At 32.8% G+C, this 27,873-nt stretch overlaps 2 protein-coding genes across 2 annotated transcripts; one reads left to right on the plus strand and one right to left on the minus strand.

Moving 5' to 3' along the window:
* Positions 1-2,361: 2,361 nt before the first annotated feature.
* LOC106066038 (transforming growth factor beta regulator 1-like) lies at positions 2,362-13,755 on the minus strand. The gene is made up of 11 exons (XM_056040046.1): positions 13,694-13,755; positions 11,816-11,997; positions 10,585-10,705; positions 9,027-9,097; positions 8,819-8,919; positions 7,910-8,131; positions 7,638-7,771; positions 5,361-5,507; positions 4,259-4,356; positions 3,636-3,859; positions 2,362-2,644 (listed from the first exon to the last, which is right to left on the minus strand). The coding sequence occupies exons 1-11, from the start codon at positions 13,718-13,720 to the stop codon at positions 2,553-2,555; spliced, it is 1,419 nt and encodes a 472-aa protein (XP_055896021.1). The 5' UTR covers positions 13,721-13,755; the 3' UTR covers positions 2,362-2,552.
* Positions 13,756-13,786: 31 nt separating this feature from the next.
* LOC106066037 (dual specificity mitogen-activated protein kinase kinase 7-like) lies at positions 13,787-27,247 on the plus strand. Its single transcript, XM_056040047.1, has 14 exons — positions 13,787-13,859; positions 14,035-14,192; positions 15,647-15,788; positions 16,114-16,180; positions 16,338-16,451; positions 16,843-16,962; positions 17,083-17,190; positions 18,178-18,229; positions 18,745-18,872; positions 19,642-19,722; positions 20,384-20,520; positions 21,618-21,663; positions 22,737-22,838; positions 23,755-27,247. Exons 2-13 carry the CDS (start codon positions 14,042-14,044, stop codon positions 22,833-22,835), a joined length of 1,245 nt encoding a protein of 414 aa, XP_055896022.1. The 5' UTR covers positions 13,787-13,859; positions 14,035-14,041; the 3' UTR covers positions 22,836-22,838; positions 23,755-27,247.
* Positions 27,248-27,873: the final 626 nt, after the last annotated feature.

The following is a 27,873-nucleotide window of genomic DNA, read 5'->3' on the forward strand; positions in this document are numbered from 1 at the left end:
AAAAGATTAGATAGTTGGAATCTCGTATGTCTCAGTATTTTAAAAAAATTAAATTGTAATTGTATGATTTATAAGCTTTATAAATGTTTATGTTAAAGACATTCAAGTGCCTTAATTTGGAAAAAGGCAAGAAATAGAACCGAAGCCTAAGGTTCATGGATTCCTAGGATGAAAAAAAGCTAAAAATTAATAGCACAAATGCTGAGGTTTCCAAAAAAAAAAATATATAATAATTTTAAAAGTATAAGATATTCGTGTGTTTTTTTCTTGCTTTTTTTTCTGAATGTTATTTAATTGTTTGTAAGTGCAGACCAGTGTGACACAGCGGCGATGTCATTTCTTTTTATTGTTCTATTTGTGCATGCACACTTTTTTTGTTGTTTGGAAGGGAAAAAAGTCTTTGTATTTCCTTGATTTACTTCCCCTACCACGACCTATGTAGTATTGTATACATTGTTCGATTTTCTGAAGTTCAACGTAAATACTATAAATAATGAAGATCTGCATTATGTTCATAATTCACTGAAGTTCAACGTAAATACTATAAATAATGAAGCTCTGCATTATGTTCATAATTCACTGAAGTTCAACGTAAATACTATAAATAATGAAGCTCTGCATTATGTTCATAATTCACTGAAGTTCAACGTAAATACTATAAATAATGAAACTCTGCATTATGTTCATAATTCACTGAAGTTCAACGTAAATACTATAAATAATGAAACTCTGCATTATGTTCATAATTCACTGAAGTTCAACGTAAATACTATAAATAATGAAACTCTGCATTATGTTCATAATTCACTGAAGTTCAACGTAAATACTATAAATAATGAAGCTCTGCATTATGTTCATAATTCACTGAAGTTCAACGTAAATACTATAAATAATGAAGCTCTGCATTATGTTCATAATTCACTGAAGTTCAACGTAAATACTATAAATAATGAAACTCTGCATTATGTTCATAATTCACTGAAGTTCAACGTAAATACTATAAATAATGAAACTCTGCATTATGTTCATAATTCACTGAAGTTCAACGTAAATACTATAAATAATGAAACTGCATTATGTTCATAATTCACTGAAGTTCAACGTAAATACTATAAATAATGAAACTGCATTATGTTCATAATTCACTGAAGTTCAACGTAAATACTATAAATAATGAAACTCTGCATTATGTTCATAATTCACTGAAGTTCAACGTAAATACTATAAATAATGAAACTGCATTATGTTCATAATTCACTGAAGTTCAACGTAAATACTATAAATAATGAAACTGCATTATGTTCATAATTCACTGAAGTTCAACGTAAATACTATAAATAATGAAACTGCATTATGTTCATAATTTTGGTAGCCAATTTTTTTATATTTTTTTTAAAGAAAATCCTTCCACCTTTGTATGTAAATCTCATTCTTCTTCATATTTAAACAGTGAAAATTAAAATTTGTTGCTAGCAGTTGCTCAAAATAAACACTAAAATCTTACATTTTGCCCAAACAAAAATGTGTATTTTGTTGCTTTTGATCCATTTGAATAAATAAAATATTCATAAATCATATGTTTTGATCACGTATAAACAATTATAGTTGCCAATATAATGTAGTAAGTGTGGTGGCTGAGTGGTACAGTGCTTGGCTTCCGAACTGAGGGTTCCTAGGTTCGAATCCTGTGATTTTTAGCTTCAAGATCTTTAGGGCGCCTCTGAGTCCACCCAGCTCTAATGGGTACTTGACATTAGTAGGGTTAGTATAAGCTGGCCACCTGACACCCTCGTTAACCGTGGCCACAGAAACCGATGTCCTTTACATCATCTGCCCTATACATCAAAAGGTCTGAAAAGGGTACTTTTTATTCTTTATATATAATAACTTCAATGTAGCAAATGAAATGAAATCCAGCATTTATAATAATGGAAATAGTAATCTATAACTGAAAAACTATAAATAACTATCTATTTGGTGTATTCAGTGTACAGAATAAAGGAGACAATAACACGCTTTTAAAAGTCTTGTATGCACTTCTTAGAACTGCAGAATCCTATTGAAACTGACTATGCCTCTTCTGATTTGAAGTTCAATTTAGAGTCTGTGATATGGTTTATGTTATCATTATGGTGAAGACAGGGATTTTTCATTTCGGGATCTTTGGGTGCCTCAGAGTCCACCCTGCTTTACTGGGTACTTGACATTGATAGGTGGTTGGTCACTGAGCTGGCCACATGACACCCTCATTAACCGTGGGCCACAGAAACAGATGACCTTTACATCATCTGTCCTATACAACGCAAGGTCTGAAAGAGGAACTTACTTTGCTATAAGCATAAAAAGGTAACAAAAAAACACTTGTATAAAACAATAGTTTATTATCACTTGTATAAAATAATCAATGCGGTATTAAAATGAAAATAATTGTTTACAAAATACAACTTTTTTTTTAACAAATCATAAATACAATTGTTAATGAATACAAAATTATGAACAAAAACAAAACAAAAAAAAAAAAAGAACAGTAAAAGAAAAGGACGGTAGCTGTTTCATGTAAGACTTGAATTTCCTTTTGTCAGTAAGGACCTCAAGTTGGTGGATTGCTCCAACTGGACAGGAAGTGAGACACATGTCTGACCAACTAACAACATGTAAAAAAAAAATAATTTTTTGTTTTCAAAGTTTTGCTTACAAGGAAGTATATGTCAATACTTGACCCATCACCACTTTATCTAAACATTAAAAAGTGCCATTCACTCTTACAGTTAATGACAAAAGATAATGACACCTAAATCCTTATCGTTAAGAGATATTGAACAAACAATATATACTGTCGCTGGAGCTTTACCCAAACAAGGGAAAAGCTTTGGGAGTCAACCCAGGAACCAGTGACTTTTATGGAGCTGCAGCACACAGCGCTACACCCTTCAGAGCCTGCAATGCCACTGATCCCAAACTGTATCAGCACTTAACTTTCTTTTTACACTTCAGCTGGGTGGAGATGAAGGAGATTCTGAATGGACAACATCGTTCCAGCAATAGCTAATGCCCAGGCATTCATCTCATTTCTATGAAATTATCCATAGTCTCTTCCCAATTGAAGGAAGCCAGAGACAGACACAGACACCAGAAGAGAAAAGGGGCTTAATCTACTCTTAAAATTGTGATTCAAGGGAAAAAAAAAATTACATTGTCAAGAAAATATGAGGTCTACTGTAAAGTCAATAAGATAAATATGGAACCGAAGGTTCTATTGAAGATTTTTATTTTACATTCTGGTTTTTGTAAACATTATAAAAGGGAGGCAATCTAGACAAATTTCAGTTAATTAATTTACTACTAGTTTGACTTATCAAACATATTAATTCTATCTTCTCATTTAAATTAGTTTTAAATTTTTATTGAATTTATTAATTTAAGAATTCTTATTTTCTATTCTGTTCTCTGAGTGTCATTATGTTTGAGAATAAAGAATCAGCTATAAAGAATATTGTTATAGCAGAAGATTAACTACATAAAAAGAGTGAACACAACAATACATTTCTATCAAGCGCTTAGCCACCAATAGAGTTGAGTCAGTACCGCATACAAAGTGGGTTTAGGTTACATACTCTCATACTCAAGCTACTTACGGGATTGTAAGTGTGCTTTAAACGCTTCATAACTAACAGACGGATCATTTGTTCCCACAGCCACATTCTCATTGGTTTCTGCCTTGTTGATCTCAAACTTCACCCATTTGTAACGGGCACATTTCCTGGCTCCAGGACAGGACTGTATCAGGTTCTGTATGACGGGGTGGGAGAGGCCGAAGAAGGCGAGACCCTGGCCTTCTGACTGTGTTATGGAGATGCCCCTGGAAGTAAATGTCAACATTTAGAAATGATACCAAAAAAATGTCAGGAAAGAATTTTTTATGCACATGCATCAAGAATTTCTTCCATTTCCAATAACTGAGGGTCCTTTATAAAATACCTATAAAAATTATAGTCATTGAATTGTAGTTCTCAAATTAACATAAACAGAAAGACCAAACCTACTACTAGACTGCAGGTGATGGCAGCAGGCAGGTTTCAAAACGAGGACCACCAAAACAACAGACTAAAGCGCATACTAAACCAGGGGAAAAATGTGGGAGGTGAGACAAAAAAATCAACTTAACTGATTTAAAAAACAAGGGGTCCAATCACTAGGTTACAACATGCAAGCATTAGTAGACTTTTAATGAACAACAACAACAAAATGTCAAGATTACCTTAACTTGTTCACAGCATTTATAAGCTGGCTGTGGCAGTCCACTGGGTTACTGGACTTGAACAGAATATCAGAACTGTCTTCTGCTGCTATCTCAAACTAAAAAAATATATTTAAAAAGAAACGTAGATGAGTTTTGTAGGTAGCAGAATTTACATATATTAATAAAGAATATAAGAACAGACATATAACCTTTACTTTTGTATTTTAAATGTAAGAAAACAAAGGTTTTATTAATGGATGCCTTGTAATAAGTGTCAAAGGTGATCAACAATAATGGCAATAATAATGGAAGTTGTTTTGTAACACTTAATAATGGAAGTTGTTTTGTAACACTTAGTAATGGAAGTTGTTTTGTAACACTTAGTAATGGAAGTTGTTTTGTAACACTTAGTAATGGAAGTTGTTTTGTAACACTTAGTAATGGAAGTTGTTTTGTAACACTTAGTAATGGAAGTTGTTTTGTAACACTTAGTAATGGAAGTTGTTTTGTAACACTTAGTAATGGAAGTTGTTTTGTAACACTTAGTAATGGAAGTTGTTTTGTAACACTTAGTAATGGAAGTTGTTTTGTAACACTTAGTAATGGAAGTTGTTTTGTAACACTTAGTAATGGAAGTTGTTTTGTAACACTTAGTAATGGAAGTTGTTTTGTAGCACTTAGTAATGGAAGTTGTTTTGTAACACTTAGTAATGGAAGTTGTTTTGTAACACTTAGTAATGGAAGTTGTTTTGTAACACTTAGTAATGGAAGTTGTTTTGTAACACTTAGTAATGGAAGTTGTTTTGTAACACTTAGTAATGGAAGTTGTTTTGTAACACTTAGTAATGGAAGTTGTTTTGTAACACTTAGTAATGGAAGTTGTTTTGTAACACTTAGTAATGGAAGTTGTTTTGTAACACTTAGTAATGGAAGTTGTTTTGTAACACTTAGTAATGGAAGTTGTTTTGTAACACTTAGTAATGGAAGTTGTTTTGTAACACTGTTGTTCTAGAAACCACTGAAAGTCAAACTACATAAATAACTGCATGATTTGTAACGTTATTTATGTTTGATGCAAAGTTTGCTCATTGATGGAGTAGTGAATTAGTAATAAACTTACCAATGGCCCATCATTGTTATCTGATATCTTGCAGGTGTATAAACATTTTGAGTCCAGCTTATGTAAACTAGCATAGACCCTTGTGATACAAAAACCCACTGGGTAGATAGACTCAACAGAATGAAAACTAAGACGATCTGGTACAATCTGGAATTACAATCATAAAAAATTTTACAAAGCTTCATAAAATGTTTATGCAATTTACTAGTAGCATGTGATGGCTGAATGATCATTGATGATAAGTTAAAGGTCTCGAAATTACTTATAATAAGCTAGATTTGTATTTACCAATTAGCAAAACAAAAACTATATGTTGGATTCATGAGTGACATTCATAACACGCTAAAATAACACACAACATAACAATTTTAACTCCCTTAGCATCATCTGACCCATGAACCTGAAGATATGAAAGTGGGGGGGAGGCCATGTGTTAGATTGTTTTGAAAATACTTTTGTAACTATATTTTGTGCTGAACTGATTTATCTAACTTTGAAATGCACTCAACAAATATTTCTTTCCCCATTAAATATCAGCTTCTATTACTTTATGATTAGCTCTGTTGAGTTAAAAGCTTAAATATCCTCTGGATTTTTAATGATCTAGAACTCTAGATTTAAAAGGCATTGTACTGTGTAGATCTAGTCACTTGCCATATTCATAAGTGATAGGCTTACAAACTAACTTCTTTTTCTTTACCAAAAGTCACATTTCTGCAATCCACATCTGTTTTCCACTTCCTAATGTTAGCTTGTGCTCTCTTAATGAAAGGAAAAACTTAGAAAAAGATGGGTGGAAATTGGATGAGTATTTTGAAAATAGCTCTAATGATTTTCCTAGAAATTAGTTTACATGTATATCTTTGGAAAATAAATTACTAGCTAATTGGCCACACAGGAGGCGCGGTGGCTGAGCGGTAAATCGCTTGGCTACTGAACCGGGGTTCAGATCCTGGTGAAAACTGGGATTTTTTATTTCAGGATCTTCGGGAGCCTCTGAGTCCACCCAGCTCTGATGGGCACCTGACGTAAAATAGAGAAAAGTAAAGGCGGTTGGTCGTTGTGCTGACCACATGACACCCTCGTTAAAAGTAGGCCACAGAAACAGATGATCTTTACATCATCTGCCCTATAGACCACAAGGTCTGAAAGGGGAACTTTACTTTACTTTTCATTGGCCACACAGTGGTTAGACTAAATCTTTCAGAAATACTTAATCATCTTAAAATTAAATTTGGCTTATGTCTTTTCATCACTGAAATTGTTTCAAATGATGTAAAAAAAAAAGTTTTTTTAAAACACGTCTTCAGCGAGAATTACAGCACTCGACTTGTCTTCAATAGGAGCTGAATGAAGAAGTATGCCGAACTGGGAGTCGAACACTTAGTGAGGTTGTGACTGAGTATCGCATGAGGTTTGCGGGACATGTTCTACGTCAAAATGAATTACGCACACCAAGAGTTGTGATAACATGGAAGCCAAAACGAGGAAAGCGCAAACAGGGACGTCCTCGTATTACTTGGTGACACAGCTTCATGGAGGACCTCAGAACAGAAAACACCAGGTGGGAGGAGGCTTCAGACATTGCCAGTGACAGATCTTTAGGGAAACAGCTTGCCGCCCAATGCGCCGAACGGCGCGGGAGGACCTAAGTCTAAGTAAGTAAGAAGAAGTAGACAAACATAACATTAATGACTGTAGGAATCTCACTAGAAAGACTCCTTACAATCATGAAGCATTACAAGAAATGAAAAGAATGAAAAATCATACACCATCACCAGCTTCATAAAGTAGGAATTGGTTTCGATTTTTCAAAAACTATTTCATAGAATACTTGTTTGAAATAGAACCCTTCCGTCTTTCATCTTAAACTTACTACAATAATGCAGACCAATTTTTTTAATGCATGAAGTTTTAAAACTATGACCAGACACTGAGGTAGAGAACTTACTGAAATCTCAACAGTGACTAAATGTTTGAAGAAAGGTTTACACTATTGCCAAAACTCGGTAATGAAATATGACAACATAAAAAAGAATGATAAAGGAAATTGTGTTTAAGTAGGTCTATGAAACCATATCTCTAAATCATCAGAAAACAGTAAATGAAAAAAAAAACAACTAGCAATGCCTTAGTATCAACAGCAACACCAGAAATTCAAGTTGTGGAAAATCTTTTTATCAAGTGAGACATAATTATTTAATGGCTTGTTGGTAGAAAACTAGTGATCTCACTTAAATAAAAAAGTAACGTAGCTGTAATTATATTAGCACTTACCTCCCCTATACTATGAAGAGTTATATCACCAAGAACCATGGGGAAAATTGGTCTCCCCAAAGAATCCAACATCAGTGGAGGAATTACTTTTTTAACAGCTCCTTTTCCTTTTTTAGGGCGAACTGAAAGATTTTCTGTAAACAATATCATTTAAAATATATATTTAAACTACTAGCTTACTAATTTTGATTTACTTCTGAAATGGCTATGATTATTAAGTATAGACAGATTCTAATTTAGTCACAGAAAGAGATAAGAAAAATTATCATCACCTGAGCTCTCCTTATTGGACTGTGTATTTTTCTTCTTGGCCTCACCGGTCCCACTAATCCCCAAGGTAGACACAGAATTGCTTATATTGGATGAGATGAGAGATGTGGAGGCTGCACCCTGTGGCAATGAGGCTCCACCCCCTGGCAATTTTCGCTTAACAGCTTTGTGTTTTCCAGCATTTTCACTCATTGTGCTGTCGACTGGCAAAGTTCCCAGCAACCCTTGAAATACAAACATTACACATTAACAGAGTGGAATAAAACTATAACAAAAAAAAAATATATTTAAAATTTTTTAAAAGTATGCCATATATATTACTTGTAATTTTAAGACATTTTTAAACATATGTCAATTTTGAAAAATTTTGAAATTAATAAAATGTGATAAATGTTTTAACAAAACTGAATAGATTTTAAATTATATATATATATTTTTAACGTTTTTATCTTTTTTTCTAAATAATTAAGAATATAAAAATGTAAGGCATTGCTTCAGGTAATAATCTATTTTGGTTAATGATAAGTAAAAACGTAAATTGTCTGTTATAGTCCAAGAGCAAGCAGAGTGTTTAATGGAAACAATGACACAGGAGAAGCTGTGTTTATTAAAAAAAACTATTTAACATGTAAGTCAGCCAATATTTATTTAATGAATTTCAAGATATAAACGAGAGAGTCTCGTAGTGAAACAATGACACAGCATTCAGCGAAAGCATGAAACAAAATCTACTAGCTTGGCATCTATGATAGCTTAGAAGCTTAATTTCTTTAGCAACCTTTAAGCTGAGAAAATAATTTTTTCTTTAAACTGAACGTTTCTTCAAAATCTTGTTCTACTCAGAATACAATACAGTTAAAAGCAAACAAAAAATAAGATAGATAAAACCAAAATGTTTTTTGTCCCCTCACCTTTAGATTGTCTGGCATTGGGCGTGTGGGGCTCAGACTTTAAAGTTGGTAAGATGGTATCATTGGCTGACTGGAACTGAAGCAGTTTTCGCAAGAGAAATCTGTTGTTTTTTTAAAAACAGTTCAAACACACAAGTTAGTGGCCAAATAAATTTAAAAAACAACAACTTTGACAATGATTTGGAAATGTATCTATGTTATGAGTCACCTTCTTTCTTCCTTGGCTCTGGCCAATTTTTCATCTGTTCGCATGACTTCATCACAAATGGCTCCATTCAACTGAAGAGAATCAGAATAAAAACTAATGTACCCTTTCAAGCCTGTCAGGTTTTAAACCCATTAAATCCCATGCCATCAACCTTTTTAATCCCAGCACAGCCAAACAGGCCATTCAGCACTTGGTCTAAAAAATGTTTTACTGCTATTTGAAAATAGCCGATAAAATCAAAATCTCACTAGATACATAACTAAGAGAGACCAAGTGAGTTTTTTGGGTTTCAATGAGTGGAAAATACAATATTTTCAGTTCTTTTAGTTCCAGCAATATCTCAAAAAATGAAGTCATTGTGCATCATGTTTTGAGGAAGATGGCTGTATGATTGTGTGGTGTATGCATTAGTGTCATAATGGTCCTGAGTTCAAACCCCCTTATGTCCTACAGGAGGCTTAGAATAAGACATAATAACCTTGATTTCTGAAGGACCATCCAAAACTTATAATTAAAAAAAAAAGAATTTAAAGATCCTCCATGGGTTGCTTAGCTTGAGATAATATGAAACTTAAATGTGTTAAATGAAAGCCTTAGTAGAAGACGATTTTGAAAACTGTAAGCCAAGCACTTTGTAATAAGTTCACATCAAAGATTTAAACACACAATCACAAATAGTTTGAGATTGTAATATTAAGTTATCACATCTAATTGCTTTTTAGTTGAATTCATTTCTATATTATGTTTAGAAATGGAGTTTCATTAATTTTTTGGGTCTGAACCCACTTATATTTCATGCAGAGGTCTCTTGGATAAAATTTGAGTGGGCACAGGATGAATGGGTTAAGTAAGGTGGCTGGCAGGTCAGAACAATCTTTACTTTCCTCCACAGTGAAGTCAGGTAATCAACAAGTATTCTACCATTCTACAATCAAACATTGTTAAGAAATAATGCAGTGAGGTCAGGTAATTATTTTAACAAGTATTCTACCATTCTACAATCAAACATTGTTAAGAAATAATGCGGTGAGGTCAGGTAATCATTTTAACAAGTGTTCTACCATTCTACAATCAAACATTGTTAAGAAATAATGCGGTGAGGTCAGGTAATTATTTTAACAAGTGTCCTACCATTCTACAATCAAACATTGTTAAGAAATAATGCAGTGAGGTCAGGTAATTATTTTAACAAGTATTCTACCATTCTACAATCAAACATTGTTAAGAAATAATGCGGTGAGGTCAGGTAATTATTTTAACAAGTGTCATACCATTCTACAATCAAACATTGTTAAGAAATAATGCAGTGAGGTCAGGTAATCATTGTAACAAGTGTTCTACCATTCTACAATCAAATATTGTTAAGAAATAATTATCTGAATTCTAATATCATTCACTAATAAAAACTCTGTGCTTTATTTTCATGTTTTCATTTAAGGGGAAACAAATAATCTTTTTAAATTTAAAGAAGAATGTCTTTGCTATTAAGAATAATATGAACCAATATATTTGGTCACTGCAGTTAAAAATAGTTTACCCTTGCTGTAACAATACTTACAAATATTGTGTCTTTAATGACTTGTTTGAGTTTCTTCAGTTTCATGGCGTAGATGTCTTGTGCGCCATGATGAAGGGATTTTGTACTTGCTCCTGAAGTACCAGCAGTTGGGTTAGAAGACCTGTATGGATGAAATGTAATGAATGAGCTATGAACAACCATCTTGTTTTTTCAAGTCCTTCCATTAGCTAACACTCAGTTGGAAAGAAAAGTTGGGTGGATGGAAGCCTAGAAATTCACAAAACTGGCAACGTTGATAGTGTCACACTAATAATGTCGTGGGTTCAACCCATGTAATTGTGAATTATTTTTGATGATGATTGGATCTGATTAGATCCAGTCTGGTTTATATCAAATCTGATTTGATTCAGATCCAATCCAAAATGATTTGCTCCAATCCTATCTGATCAGATTAAAGAAGAGGAATTGATTTTTAAAAATTAATGTCTATTACTTGTTATTGTTCTTGCTATGTTTCCCTATGAGTGTTAAAAGTCTACATGACTAGTCATGCCATAACGATTCCTATTTAATTCCCCAGCGGTTGTCATACTGGTAGGGCTCAAGGATACCCTAAATGCTAAAGTAAAAATACCAACCTTAACTGGGAATCATAACAAAATCCTTAATTTAGAAGCTTTAGCACCTGAACACAGTGACCGCATTGTTCTTTAGCTCTAAAACTTTTTTTTTCAAGCGTTGCCTTCAGTTCATATGATATGTAACCCACTGACTTAACATATCACTTGTTTTCACTTACTGCAGTAGGATCTAGAGCTGACAGACAATAGCTAGAAGAGAAACCTTATCAAATGTCAAGCTAAGGGTCTGAAGTTATGTCCATCTAAAACCAGAGCTTGCGATGTTGGTTAGATAAGTGGTTGACCAATGGGCCTGCTCACAAAGTGAAATTACCAGATTATTGCCCAAACAAGATCACTGAAATCAGCCAAGCTTTTTAGTCTGAAGGGTTCTTAACTGTTGCTATTTTTTTCCTCTAAAACTCTTTATAGGTTACTCACATAAATATGAATGTGAAAAAAACAAACAGAAATTCCAGGTCTAAAAAAAAAATTTGTTGTAAGTCATGCTAAAGCCTACAGTCTAAGGATTCTTAGTTCTATCATCTTTTTTTCTATTGAATTCAAACCTCAAGATTTGAACCATAAACAATTTAAAAATCCTGAAAGTAAATTTTTGTTAACTACAAAACAATTGTAACAAGGGTTACCCTTCAGATACACTAGTGAATTTTTCTTTCATCAAATCATCCAGAAGGCTTTGAGAAGGCTTAACGTCCTCGCTGGTTGTGGTATTACTACCAGCTGGTTGCAGTGGTAGGGCTGAAGATGAAACACTTGTTGCACCCCTTTGTTGGTTAGGTGTCATTGTCATTGATAAGGTGCTGATTGACTAAAAAAAAAAAAAAAAAATTCTCAGTGACAAATTACATTGATATTAGTGAAAATATTAAAAAAGTAAACAACATTTAATTTAACTAAATTATAACTTTTTAAAAAATTGTGTGTGAAAATTTTTATGTTGAAATCAGCTTTTTAGTTGAAATGATTAGATTTGTACTAACTGTAAACACATAGGAATGCACAACACATACACGCAATATATATATTCTTATATAGTTTCTTTTTATTATGATGTCATTATTATTATGCCTAAATTTCATATGATATGATTCCATATATATGATAAATTTGTACAAACACTCCTTCTTTCCATAGTACCATTAGAACATAGAACGGGATGCCTGAATCAGAAAGGAAAACAATGACTTAGCAGACGTTGTCTCTAATTAAAACGCACCACTAGATTAAAAAATGGATACACGTATGACATTTAGAAAAAATTTCTTCACTTTTGAAGGAATGTATAACATGCAATTTATAAGATTTTAAATTAAACTTTGGGAAACACATTTAAATAAAAACTAATTTTTTAAGCTCTAAAATAAAACTGGAAATGAGAATAATGTTTCCTTTAATTGCACTTCTATCTAAAGCTATATATACAGGGTTCATAGCCAATTTCACTTAGAATGATTTTTCAAGGTATTTTACAGGTTTTTAAAGTAAAATTTCATGACTTTCAAGGTAAAGCATTTTGCCAAAAGAAGCAGTAGAAATAGACAAAATATACAGATAACATAATTTTTATTGGTCCAATCAAATGGAAATTCAGTTTGACTACAATTGACCACCTCAGCACTCAGCGTAACTATCGTAAAATAACAATATTCAATATAGGTCTAGATCTAGATTTTTTTTTTCTAGATATGCAAATATGAACTACATACACACAAAACACATACAAGGTCACAACTACACACTATCTAGAGTTCTAGATATTCAGTATTTTATGTAAAAACATTGCACACTATAGTATAATGATATTTAGAGAGTTGAATCTAAACCTAGGCATAGTCTAATTTAAAGTGACAATGGGAGAGACAAAGAGTGGTTCCCCCCCTTCCCACTACACATGACAAGGTTTCTAGTTACATCTAGTCAGACTAGTCTGTCGTAAGTGTAGTCACTGTAATTCACTGTATTTACTGTAGAGTGTAGACACTGTTGAGATTGAGTCTACGACTACAGTGTAGACTGAGTGACTGTAGTGTAGAGTATGTATACATTGTATAAGTATAGTAGTACTGCTAAGTACTGACTATATATATTATATAGTCTATAGTGAAGTATTATAATTATAGTCTATAGTTATAGTGAATAGTGACTATAGACTATAGTCAGACTGAGACTCGAGTCTAGACTAAGACTTAGTAAGCTTAGACTAGTAGAAGTAGTAAGAAGTAGTAGATCTAGATTTCTAGATATTAAGATTTAAGTTTTAATTTTTAAGATCGAAAAGATTTTGAATTTTGATTTGAGTCTTTTACTAAACTAAGTTTTACTTTTAGTTTAGTTTATAATCAAGAATATTCAAGCCTACTAGATGTCTAGATCTAGATCTACTAAATCTAGTCTATAATCCATATCAATAACAAGCTTTTTATTTATTATTTCTAGATCTAGAATTCTAGATCTAGGTCATTTATTAAATGAGCTCTAAAATCTAATGTTTATGTTAGATCTACCGATTTTGTCGGACTGGAGGCTGCCATTCTAGATTGTAGACAAGAGTAATCCTCCCTTTTACAGCTTCCGATTCATTTAAAAAACATTTCAGTTTTAGATCTCAATTTTTTATTATTTTTATCTATTAGATTTATTAATATTTTGGGGCTCATTCATTAGATGTTTGTACGAGATAAATTTACTTATAAATTGCTTTCACATTAAATTAATTTTAGAATATTTAATATTTTCGTTTTAGTCTTAGTTTTATATTGATATGAATGTGGAATGTTTAAACCTGAGGTTCTTTACTTTTAAACAATTTGTTTTTGTTTTGTTGCATGTCATGTGACATCTTCAGATTCAAGATGTCGTCCGCATCGTCTCAATCTCAATTCTTCCTGAACAAAGTTGATGAGCTTCAAAAACGATTAATGGCTGAAAATCGTTCTCATGATGCTGATAAAAAGAATAGAAACCCTGACACATGTTCTCCTAGCCCTAGACGGCCACGTATATGTATGTCTTTTTATGAATATCTTCAATTTAGCGAATTTCTTTTTGTTCCTTCTTTGAATTTTAATTACAAACAAAAAGCCAAAATGTTAAGAGAACAGTGAGCAGTTTCATAAACAAAAAATAATAAAATACATCTAGATCTAAATCTAGCTATTCATTTGCTTTGGAATTGAAATCAATAAATTAAAAAAGTTACAAATTGAACTGAAATACTGAAAGTTGCTTGTTAGAATAGTTAGATCTATTATTGAAATAAATTCTTAGTCTTAGAGTCTTAGACTTAGACTTAGAGCTAGACATTCTTATTCTAGAGAATCTAGATCTTTAGAAAAGAAGTCTTAGATTTCTTTTAGTTTTAGACAGCTCTTAGTAAATACTAAATAAATTTATTAGAGATCTAGAGATCTAGTTAAAATAGTTGACAGAACAATTAGAATAGATAAGTCTAGAGATCTAAATCAAATTCAATGGTTCCAAAAAAAATTATAAATGAACTTTTTCATCTCTAATCTAAGTCTAAGTGAATAAATGTCAAAAATGTATAGTACTAAGACTAAGAATACTAAGATTAACTATAACATGAGAAGCTTCACACTAAACATATAAGTACAATTGTAACCTATTCTGCAGATAGTTTATACTGATGCTACATAGGTAGTCTTAAATATTTCTGTAAAGGATTGAGACAGTTATGTTTGTTTGTTAAATGTTTTACATGTTTTGGATGTTCATTCAGTCACTTATTTGGGCATGTAGGTATCTCTGCATTAGCTGGGTGGAGAGGGGGGGATCTGCTTTGTGATTGGCATAGTTCTGATCTTAAGTAATGCTCAAGCATCCATCTCATTTCTATGATGATTCATAGTTGCTTCGCCACTGAAGGAGGCCATAGTAGTTTAATTTTTAAAATTCTTAAGAACATCATTATTATTTTGTTTAAAAACACAGAAGAAACACTTTATAGAATATATTTTTCTTGGCTTTTTAATATCTTACAACTCAGTTCAGTAAAACAAGTAATTCAGCGATGAACATATTCACATAAAACATAGATCACTTGTACAAATGAAGTAATAACTTGACTGACATAGAATATTACTGTTGAATAAATAAAGCACAGTGAAGATACTCATGATAAATATTTACTGATCACAAGAATAATGACCACTGAACAATGACCCCAATAGTTAGTTTTGCTTCCCTTATATAGTCTCATGACAAAGACTTTTCTGGATTGTTTACGTAATTATTAGCATTGTCTTCTACATTCCTGACCTGTTAGTACTTCTACATTAGTCTTGTTTACATCTGTTCAAGGTCTTCAAAAAATTTGGTCTGACATAAACAAGTTTTTTTCCTTACACAAGCACAATGTGACTTAATAACCTGGTCATCTCTCACTTACCTGGCTTGCATACAACAACAATGACTATTTTTTCCTTATTATATTTTAGTGGGGACAACCTCTTCACTGCCTGGGCCATTATTTAACCAGAATCCAGCCAGATCAAGTTCAGAAGGTCGTCGCAGGCCTAATATGAGTGGCATGAAACTAGAGTGCTCTCCCAGATCTCCCCTGCGAGTGGTACCAGACAGGTAGGCTAAACATAAATTACATAAATATGGTTCTGTGTGTCTTTTGAAATCATATACAACTCTAATAGTTTTAGGGCAGTTGATATAGAGCTCCTTTGTTTACGACTGTTAACAAGGGTGTCATGTGGCCAATGACCAACCACCTTTACTTCCACTACTACAAAATGAAATTTAAAGTAGTGCTTTCATTTAATTTTAGTGACAAGTACAATTTTTTTTTTAAATGTGGACTTAAAAAAGCAAAAAAGGGAACAGCTTTTAAATAAAATTATCAAAATTATTTTTTTTTTGTTTCTTTTTATCTCATACATATTTATTTTTCCAGTGCTGAAATTGATCAGAAAATTGAAGAAATCATGAAACAGTCTGGTATTTTAACATTTGGTGATAAGGTAATGATTAGAATTATTTTCATAATTATTGGAATTATTTTAATTCCATTTATCTAGCTTAAAATAAAAATATACATGGATTGGAACTATTTTTTTATTATCACATTACGCTGTGAGAACAGCCCTCTATTTTTGTCTTTTTTTTTTTCCTCACCAGAGACTTCTCAGTGCTATAGAAGATTTACAGCCTGAGGGAGAATTAGGTCATGGCACCTGTGGTCAGGTCACTAAAATGCGCCACAAACCAACTGACAATTTGATGGCTGTAAAAGTAAGTTTGTTTTTGTTTTTTTAATGAAACTTTGATGATTCGTTTAAACATATTATCTTCCAGTTCTTGTATTTTTTATTTGAAGATGGCATTGGCCTGCTTACTGAAGCAATTTCTGCCACCAAATTTCAAGTATTATCATTTTTTGAAAGTTTTTTTTACTTGTGATTCAGTGTTATTTTATTAGAATATGTTATCTTCATTTTTAAGATTTCTTTAACCCATAATGTACAACATTAATTTGAATGATTAAATTTTGTTTTTCTTAATAATGTTGGATTATATTTTTTTTTATGCACAATCATTAGCAAAAGGGAGAAGTGAGTGTAAGAACAGATTATTTCAGTTCATTTCTTTTCTTTCTCTAAGACTGCCTAATCACTCATTTCAGCAAATGCGCAGGTCAGGGAATAAAGAGGAAAATAAAAGGATAATCATGGATCTCGATGTTGTTATCAAAAGTCATGACTGTCCATTTATAGTTCAGTGTGTTGGTACATTTATTACTAAGGTGGGTCTTGGCTTTGAATTACTATTTGATTTTTAGTTGATTATGTAGGTTTTTAAATTTTATTATTATTTTTTTTTGCCTTGATAAAAAAAAACTTTGTTTTGCTTATGTTTTGATCAGAGTGAGGTCTGGATCTGTATGGAACTTATGTACACATGTCTAGATAAGTTGCTGAAAAGAACTCGGCGGCCGGTCCCAGAGAAAATATTAGGAAAAATTACAGTAGCTGTAAGTTCTTTTTCATAAGCTGTCATAGATGCTAGTCTCTAATTTTATTAGAAACATTATTAGCACCCATTCATTTACTGTAAATCATTGTATTTTCTAAATATTCTGAATAAAAGTCATGGTATCCTTAGGATGAAATAACATTTACAAAACCAGCTGCCCTTGGGATGACAATCCAAGGTTTATCATCTGGAAGCAAAATTCAAGGAGATCTGGAGAACACATTATTGGCTTGATTTGGAAATAATAATACCTACATTGCAAACTCTTTGTTAATAATCTCCATATCTCTCCATTGCTCCCTCTCCAACTTAGATTGAAATTTTAATTTAAAAAATTATGTTCCATGAAAAATTCCTGTAACTAAAAAGAAAAACAAAAGTATTTTGAAGTTTGAAAAATGTATGGTGAAAATTCTTATATTTAAAGCATAGCATAAAATGATACTCTAGAATGGGTACTCTTGGGCAGATGATGTCAAAGTCATCTGTTTCTATGGCCAGCTTAGGGACAATCTGCTTTACTTTCCCCAACCAATTTCATTAGAGTTGGGTAGACTCAGGGACGCCCTTAAAATTCTGAAATTGAAAATGTAAGTCTTCATAGAGATTTAAACAGGGGAACTCTTGGTTTAGAAGTCAAGTGCTTTACCACTCTGCAGCCCCCCTGAATATGTTAAGAACTACTCCAAATTACCTTTCCACGTTTATGTGCTAGGACTCATTCCTATGTTTTCTTTCCAATTATCTTACAAGTATAGAATGAAGAATCTCAACTAAACATGGAAAATGTTTTTCCTCAAAATTGAAAATAATACCATATGCCTAGGACAGTGGTTCCCAAATTTTTTACTATTAAAATGCCTAAATCGGAAAACATTCTGTTTTGATGCAAAGTTTTGGAACCATTGGCCTGTGTTGTTATATTTTTTAAAGAATGGATTCATTAAAAATGTTTGAAAAAAGGGTTAACTTTATTTGTTTTCAGACTGTTAAAGCCTTAAACTATTTAAAAGAAACTCATGGTGTTATACACAGAGGTACATTTTTTTATTTTAACTGGAAATTCTGATAATTTTTATATTTAAGATATTCACATGATAAAATTCTGCATAATAAGTTGTAATAGTAAACATTATACCATTTTTTATTTAGTTGCTTAGAAACATTCATATTTAATAAATTAGACATCAAATTATTCAAATCTCAGAGAAAATAACATCTGGAGACTTTAGTTTAAGTCCCTACTTGAGCTGTGTTGTATTTGGTGAGTGAATAAAGGCAGCACCAAAACCTTCTCCCAGATACCCCGTCCATATGTCAGCAAAAGAAATCGACCATAACATGATAAGCAAACTATAGGATGAAGGAGTGCTATATAAAATCAATTTTAAAAAGTTGGAAAGGATTTAGATATTTCTATTAAAAGAAAAAGATTATTAAAGTTATGGAAAAGTGAGAGAATATTTTTTTTTAATGAAAATGCCTGCCGTCATGAAAGTCTTAACAAATAAACAATAATTAACTGTCGACTAACTTTCGTTATCCATTCCAGATGTGAAACCCTCCAATATACTTCTGGATGAGAAGGGCAACGTCAAACTGTGTGACTTTGGTATCAGTGGACGTCTAGTGGATTCTAAGGCCAAGACTAGGAGTGCAGGATGTGCAGCATATATGGCTGTAAGAAGCTCTTTAATAACACTTTGGAATGAAAACTGATTACAATCTTTTAAAATCGTAAAATATTGCTGATATATATTGTTACGTTCTCTCCTAATTAGGCCTTCTGTAAACAGTGCTAAACACAACACAGCACATCTAACACATCAAGAACTTGACGACAAGGCTCCAAATAATCTGGTGCTTTAATAATGGTCAATTAAAACAGCCACAAAGACAATTGGCAATACATCAACACTAAAAATGCTATACTGTACATCACCGTACTAAACTAATAAACTCTACTGTCTCTATCTCTTCCTGGACTCCACCACGACCGACTTCATGGCAGACTAACAGCCCCAGTCTCCTCGCTGTCCTATCTTGAACTGCCGCTTTCTTACACACTGTGTCTCTGGTTTAAGCAGGCTTTCGATCACATGACCATAATGCGGGTCATATCTGTGTGCTAGCAGTGCTGTCCCTTGTCCATCGACAGCCATTGCCCTGAGTGATGTGCCTGAGTTCACGTGTGTCAACTGAACCTACTGTTAACCCTCTCGTGCCGCCAATAGGGTTATAACAATATATATATTTAATAGGCTTAGGAAAGAAAAAGTGACAATTGATTGGGGTTGACAGAATTAGACAGCAGCTAAAAGACTAAAATGATACTTGTAATGAAATATTAGAAAAAGGGATTTCATTCAATAGTTTTTGGGTCACACTATGAGCAGGTCTGTTTAGACTTAGTTTCACCTTATTTTCTTTTTTTTTTTTTTTTGCTTAGCCTGAGAGAATTGAGCCTCCTGACCCAACACGACCTGATTATGACATAAGAGCGGATGTCTGGAGTCTAGGAATCTCTTTAGTAAGTTATTTTAAGCAGATCTATTGAATTGGTGGACACAGGAAGGTCTTTGAATCTTGAACAAAGCTTCAGGATTAATTCCTACAAATTTATCTGGTCTATTAAAGCTGGATAACAACCTTTATTGCCAACATTTGACTAAATGAGTATTTGAGCTTAGCATCATCTTCCCTATGGATCTAGCTCTTAATGAGGAATTTCGCTTTTAAAATAAAACATTCCACAGTATAAAACAATAGAAAAATTAAAAACCAAAATCTCAAGTATACACATTTTTACATTAATTTTTTGCTTCTAAACCTTAGTCAATATCCTTAATAGTTTAGTTGGGGAAGTAAAGGTGGTTAGTCATTGTGCTGGCCACACAACACACTGCTTGTGAACCATTAGCCACAGAAACAGATGACTTTTTACATTATCTGCCCCCTAGATCACAAGGTCTGAAAGGAGAACTTTTTACTTTTTTACTTATATATTTAAACTTAAAGCAAAAACAAAATGGCTAGTGTAATTGCAGTAACAGGCTGTAATACTCTCACACCTGAACCAATAAATCAGAAAAGAAGTCAAGTCCACAATAATTTATGAGGCTTGATCTAGTTACTGTCTCATTCTAGGTAAAAGTAATTTTAGTTAATATTTTTGTTTATGTTCCTTTTAGGTTGAGCTAGCTACGGGAGAGTTCCCATACAAAAATTGTAAAACAGATTTTGAAGTTCTAACGAAAGTGTTACAAGAAGAGCCTCCACAACTAGGCCGAGAGTTTTCAATGGACCTTAGGTCATTTGTTAAAGATTGGTAGGTCATTGAATGGCTTGTGTGAACTCTTTACTAATAGTAGGTCATTTATTTAAGTCTGCAAGGTCAATGTGAGAGTTGTGTGTAAATTATTCTTGGATCATTGGCTACTTCTTAGTTATTGCCAAGAGTTTATTTATTTATTTGTTTTTTTTATTTGAGATCATGTAACCCAATAGCTAATATTTCTGGTTTTAAGGAGTCACGTCTAACTATTAAGCAAAGAGAAGTAACTCTTTAAAAAAAAAAATTTTTGTAAAATTTAAAAACATGTCTAGCTTTAAAAAAGAATACTTTTAATAATAATTTAAAAGCTTCATTAATGATCTATACATATGCCAGACTATCGCCTTCCCAAACGACTTATGTATGGGGAGTTGTGTGCAGGAAAGCGTTCCCAGGGAGGTCAATACAAGCGCTATTAAGACACTTTCAAGAGCTCCTTCAAGGAATGCAATATCGACGTTTATGGCTGGGAAGCACTAGCTCTCGATTGCTCCTCATGACGTGAAGCTCAGTTTTCTCTAAAAAAAAAAAAGTTTTGTTATGTTAATTTTTTGCTCTGGATTGGGAAAAGATGAGTTCCTCTAATAGGAAAGTTGAAAACTACTTGTAACTATCACATTTTACAGCATTACTACCCTAAACACAGCATTCTTTTGTTATAGGATTCAATCAAGTCCATTACAGGCACTACACGTGCCTCATGTCTTAAACATTTCAGTATCAGCCAATTCCATTTCTTCGTAAATTAACGTTCATTGGCTTGTACTGTTTCTACTAGGAGACACCAGAGAATTAATTTCAAACACTCAGATAACAAGGAAATCTGGCTAAGAGGGAAGGGGCATGAACAATTTTATCTTTGAGGGAGGGAGGGCTATAAGTTTGAGAAAAACTCATTTGTGAGAATAAGCAGAAAGTCTAGTACAGTATCACAAATGGAAACTTGCGTCCATTCATTTGGCAGTTTGTTGAGTAGAAAGTGCGTTAGGGTTTACATTTTTTAAATATACGTTTTGTGTATTTGTTGCTCTTCCTGCCACAATGCTGTTAGTGACTATACATCTATACAACCATGTTTAATCTATTTACAGTCTAACGAAAGATTGCAAGAAAAGGCCAAAGTATAGAAAGTTACTAGTAAGTGAAGATTTTGCAGCATTTCTTTGACATGTATTTGTGATGCATTCTTGAGCTACAACAAAATAGGGGCACTCGTTAAATGTTAAGTTACATGAGACAGCCTGAAATGGGTTTCATATCTTTTGGACACATTAGAACAAAAAATTACTAATTCTTTGGTAACTTACTAAAGAGAACTACCTCAACTCAAGAAAACATTAAAAAACTGGAACACACACAAAATAGAGCAGTCATAACAAACCAATATTCACATTTGACTAGAGTAACACCTTTAGTAAAATCACTAAATCTAGAAAGCCTTCAGGAGAGAAGACTCAAAAGTAAAGTAGCAATTATACATAAAGCACTGAACCATAATCTTCAAATACAAAAACAAAATCTAATAAAATACTCAGAAAGACACAAAGATAAAGGCACATTCCTCATTCTATATGCTAGGACAAATTTGTACAAATGCTCCTTCTTCCCTAGTGCTATTAGAGCATGGAATGGGTTGCCTGATCCATCCAGGAAAACCAGTGACTTGGCAGAGTTTAAGTCATTGATTAATATCCATGACTAAATGCATGACGCGTAGGATTTATTATATTCTTTTTTTGAAGTAACGTCTGTATTCAATAAGAAACTACCACATGGTTTTTGTCCAGGTCTTTTTCAAGCGAGGATTGAGGATGATGATGATGATGAAGTAGTTAAATGAAAGTATAATGAGATTAAACCATACATTGACAAATTTTAGAAATATTGGCATATAGGAAATTTTTCACTCTTTCACTCTTTGTGCTGGTGTTAAAGTAATTTGTTTTTTGTTACCAACTTTTATTAACTTTGTCATGTAGTCAACTCACACCCCTCTGTTCTAATGGGCAAAAATAATTATTAGCATATACTTATATTTAAAATTTAAACCTGTCAAATTGAGGTCTAAAGAAATCATACTCAAGATAACTGACGGTAATATAAAATCTCTTTAGGGGTCATTACTTTTATTTATATATATATATATATATATATATATATATATATATATATATATATATTTAGTTTTAAAATTGTGCTGTTATTTTCAGGAACATCAGTATTTTAAAAGATCTGAAGCTGAACATGTAGATATTGCAGCCTGGGTAGCAGAGATGTCTCCTCTGATGGAGTTGAATAGACCTTCATGATAGGTAAGTCCTCAAGATAAGTAAATTTAATTTGCTTAATGTCCCAACCTTTAACATCCACTTTTTTGTTAATTTGAATAATTTAAGGAAAATTGGACAGAAATATATTTTTTTAAAATGAAATTACATATTTGGATAAAAAAAACATAAATTATTTGGTGCAGTTGACATTTTTTAACAATTGCATTTATTTTAATACACAAACATGTTTTAATGACATTGGGGTTGTCTGGATTTGTGGAGTAGGTTACATGGAAAAATCAAACTAATTTCCAAGAACTTTAACAGGTGTTTTACTGCTGTTTGAATTAGATATCTATATGAATGGAGACATTATCCACATCATTTTCGTCATTGTTTTCTGCAGAACTTTCTATTGTTCCATTGCATTTCCTAGTCTGGAAATGCAATTTTTATTCAACTCTTTCTGTTCTAATGCTCATCCTAGTCTTGGAAATGCAATTCAGGGATCTTTTTTTGCTCCGAAATTTTTCATTTTAATCATGAAAGCACTCTTATCTAATATATTGGAAATGCATTTCTGTTTATTATAGCATATAGTTTACAGCTCAAAAACTTATTTACCAATTTGTTGGCATAGTAATTTGGTTATCAAACAATTATTCCAATTCCTTTTTTTTTTTTTTTCTAAAAAAAAAAAAAATTTGTTAAAAAAAAAAAAAACTGAAGTCAGAAATTTACTCATTTATTTAAAGCAAAGTTTCTCATGTCGTAGGTTAAGTTGATAGAGCATTGTGCTGATAATGCAAGTGTTGTGGGGTCATTCCCATTCTGCCTTTTTTCCTTCCTCTCTTTATTTTCAATGACAGATAGCATAAATATTTTTAATGTACTAGACTATATTATTTGAAATTGATTTTTTTTTTTTTAATTATTTCATTTTAATGTTTCTTCCTAGGATTATAGAGTTAATGTTTCTTACAAAGGCCTCCATATTGTGAGCAGTGCAAGCAAGGCAGGCGAAGGATTACTTGAATAACTAAACTATTTAGCATTCAGTTCTATTGTGTCATGGAGACTTCGATCTCAGCTCAACTCCTTCATCCGGTCTACCCTAGCCTATACAAATACTTTGTTCACTGCTTTTTTTTTTTTTTTTTTCCAAGGGGAGCAAATCAAATAACCAGCTCAGAGAGTTTATATCCCCTCAGCATGTGTACATTATGCTTTTTTTTTTTTTTTCGTTTAAAATCAAACTGGCTTTGTACCTTTGTTGTGGCCTAAATAAGTGTATCGCTTTAGGGTTTAGTAATCACTGAAGCTAATTAATACATTGATGACTGTTCCTTTCGTGTTTACCATTCGAGCCTATTTCTGTAAAAGAGACCCAATTAGTTGCCAACTTGAACCAAGAAAATAAAAAAAATATTACCTCTGCTTCAGGCATCAAATATTGTGGAGTTTTGGGGTTACTTTCAGCTTGTATTTAGTTTTAGCCCCTAGATATTTGAATAATTGAATGGCTTTTTGTGTATCATTGTTGTTTTTATTAATTATAAAAAGCTGTTGACTATGTTCAGTGTCCAAACTTTTACAAGTGTGAATTCTTGCTTTACTTTAATACTAAACCATGTGGCATCCACTTTAAAAGCATGTATAGGGACATAGTTGGATCTATACACAAGCGTATTCGGTTGATAGGTAAGTTTTCTAACTTTGGAAACATAGGGGCTCATTTTAGCGGTGTGAAGTTTATGGAAGAAAGCAGACTTACATGTGTGAGAATGTCAGGCTTTGACCTCTGGTGAGCTCATTTGTTGTGGTTGAGCACGCTGTGCTACCGTACCACAATTGGAAGCTTTTTGTATGTTTAATATTCTAATGACTAACAGACATTAATATGTTTAAATGCACAAGTTGAACCACCCGATTATATTGCTGATGTCGAGAACTTGTTTGCTATATAATTATGTAGACATGAAATATGTTTGTATACAAGGCCTTCTGGAATGTCTTGTTGTGTCGAGATGAAATATGTTTGTATACAAGGCCTTCTGGAATGTCTAGTGGTGTCGAGATGAAAGATGTTTGTCTACTAGGCCTTCTGGAATGTCTTGTTGTATCAAGATGAAAGATGTTAGTCTACTAGGCCTTCAGGAAAGTCTTGCTTGTTGACATGAAAGAATTTTGTGTACCAAGTCCTTAGGAAAGTCTTGCTTGTTGACATGAAAGAATTTTGTGTACCATGTCCTTAGGAAAGTCTTGCTTGTTGACATGAAAGATGTTTGTATACCAAGTCCTTAGGAAATGTAAACCTACTCTGTGTATTCAATTCAGTCTCTAAGGCAGCCCTTGAGCACTTCATGTACAATTATTTTTGTATAATCTCCTTTCTATTAACTCTTTATTCTTATTCTTCTGCGTTATCATTATTTTTTTGTTGGAGGGTTCAGGTGACTATAGAACCAATATCTGAGTTGAACTACCTAGTGGTTCCCAAATCAGGCAGCTCCCCATATTTTTTTTTTATCTATAAGGGGTGTTATGAGGCCAGTGTCTTATTCTGGCCTCTTAATGAAGCATGCAGTCTTGAAGGATTGGGCAGCATTCTCTGGTGACACTCCACAAAGTCCCATCTTTCAGCTTTTGCAGCATACCAGTATGTGGTCTCATCATGTTGTGTCCAGTTCTGAGGCGAAAGATTAGACATTGATTAACTTATAATTATAACTTATAATAGGCGTCGTCTTTCTTGTGATTCACATGAGAGCTTGTCCGTTTCTCATTTATTCTATTCACTATTAGTTTCTTCAGTTCTTCTGGGTAGAGTGCAATTTTTAATGGTGTATCTCTTCACCCACACTTGGCAAGTGTGTCAGCATTCTCATCTCCTTCAATTTCAATATGTGCTGGTATCCAGACTCTCTCTCTCCAGGTTTCTTCATTGATAAGTCTGTACTAAAATATTCAACTTTCATTTTTTTATTACTATGTGACTACTGAGCCTTCACCTTAGTACATCATGATGATGCTTGTTTTCTTTTTATACTGTCAGTGTAGGGTCAGGGTCGTGGGACTGGAATTTCATTCTGGTGGGGCATGATGGGCTTGTATCAAACAGGCAACCTTTGTTTGTAATGTGTATACAAAATATTAGCATAAAAATATAATAAAATGAAATGAACCAAGTCTGCGGTGAATGATTGAAGTTCAAAGCTGACATGTTGCCTTAGACTGATCCGCGTGCTGTCTTGTAAGGTCTGTGACCAGAAATTTATTTTGATACTATTCAGTGGTTTAAAAAAAAAATGGGGGAATTTTATTTTATTTTTAGAAGTGATGTTTTACTAGAACCACAAGAGGAATGCTGAGAACTTGTTTTTTATTTAAATATTTCAATTCATCTGTTCTTTGATAAAATACTTGATAATTTTGATCCATTGCTGCTTCTACTTTGGATCTTGTAGTTTAAGCTTAGGAGTTACATAGATTTCGTCTTGTGACTTGAACATGACCATTTGCAGCAGTCTTGGAGGAATGTTATAATTCAAACCTGGGACTTGAGTTTGCTTGCAGTAAGTCTATGTGTGTTCATCTTTGAATATGTGTGCATTGATACTAAATGTATGCTAAATTGAATGTATCTCTAAGTAATTGATCTCCATTATTTTAAAATCTCTTTAATCAGTTTGTTGTTTTCTTTTTCCCTTGTATCAGTAAAATGAAAATTGAATTCTTTAAACTGTTTAAGTCTTAGAACTAATATTTATATATGACACCTGATAACTCTTGTCACAATTAAATTGACAATAAGAGGCTGATGGGTCACCTCAGGCTGCCTGGCTAAAGGCTTGGATAGCTAACAGTTGTTTAGGATGTACCTGATAGTTGGGTATTCAAAGGCTGTTTGGTTAGCATGCTAGTCCAATAAATATCCATAGAAATATATGAATTCTTTTAACTACACCAGCCCTATAAACCTTATTCTGAAAGGAGTGTCAGTAATACGCTTAAACGTTTAGTTTTAGTTAGCACAAATATTAGTATATTTACTTCTGACACCATCTTTAAAATTTCTAGTTAAGTAAATGCCTGTTTGATGTTGCTCTGCCTCTGAAGGAAGAGAAAATGTATCATTTTTTTGTTTATAGCAGCTAGGCTAAGAAAATGGCTCCATCTATAATAATAAACTCTGAATTATTTTATAAATGTACACATTGTTTATTTGTTGAGTGCCCTCCTTTAGGATGCCCAGTTTGAACATTTTGTGTGTAGGCTTGTCACAACTGTACTATCAAATGGTATTGAGAACTACTGCACTTGTATTAGTTATTATACATATTGTTTTTTTTTTTAAATGAGTAACCTTCTCTTGAATCACTGACACTTATATCAGTGTGTGATCATACCAGGGAACCTACAAATGTCCCATTAAAAAATTTGAAAAAGTGTCTTTGTTTTGTTTCATTTTGTGTAATTAAAAAATAATTGTTAATGTAAAAATGTGAAATTTTGAAAAGCTGCCTGGCCATGCTCTGGAGTGCTCCTGAGTTTGAACACTGTCTTGCCCTGCCTCCATTTGAGAATGAACAAATACCTTTTTTTTTATGGTTGGAGAGTGTTAAATGTTTAGTTTTAGTTAGCACAAATATTGGTATATTTACTTCTGACACCAACAGTTAAGAAATTCGTATTTCAGGCCTTGCCCCGCCTCCCATTAAGGAGGTTTGGGCAAGGATGTAATGATCTTCAATTCTGAAGTGGAGATACAGACTGACAGAAGAAGGGATGAATACGGCATCTAAATTTGACAGCCTAATAAAAAGAGTGTCAAAAACCACACACACAACCCTATCATATTTAAATGAACTATCTGAACAAAAGCAAAGTCGGAAAAATCTATGAAGACAATGCCACCCACTCCATTATAACCACATCAAGCGGGGATGAAGTGGGTGACTTCTGAACATCCAGACTAGAACTGAATGTACAAAAACGTATTCATCCCTTCTTTTGTCAGACTGTATCTCCACTACTCATTGATTATGGATTTTGAGAAGGATCAAGACATCTGTGT

The sequence above is a fragment of the Biomphalaria glabrata genome, chromosome 9 (assembly GCF_947242115.1).
Source record: "Biomphalaria glabrata chromosome 9, xgBioGlab47.1, whole genome shotgun sequence".
NCBI classification, from domain to species: domain Eukaryota; kingdom Metazoa; phylum Mollusca; class Gastropoda; family Planorbidae; genus Biomphalaria; species Biomphalaria glabrata.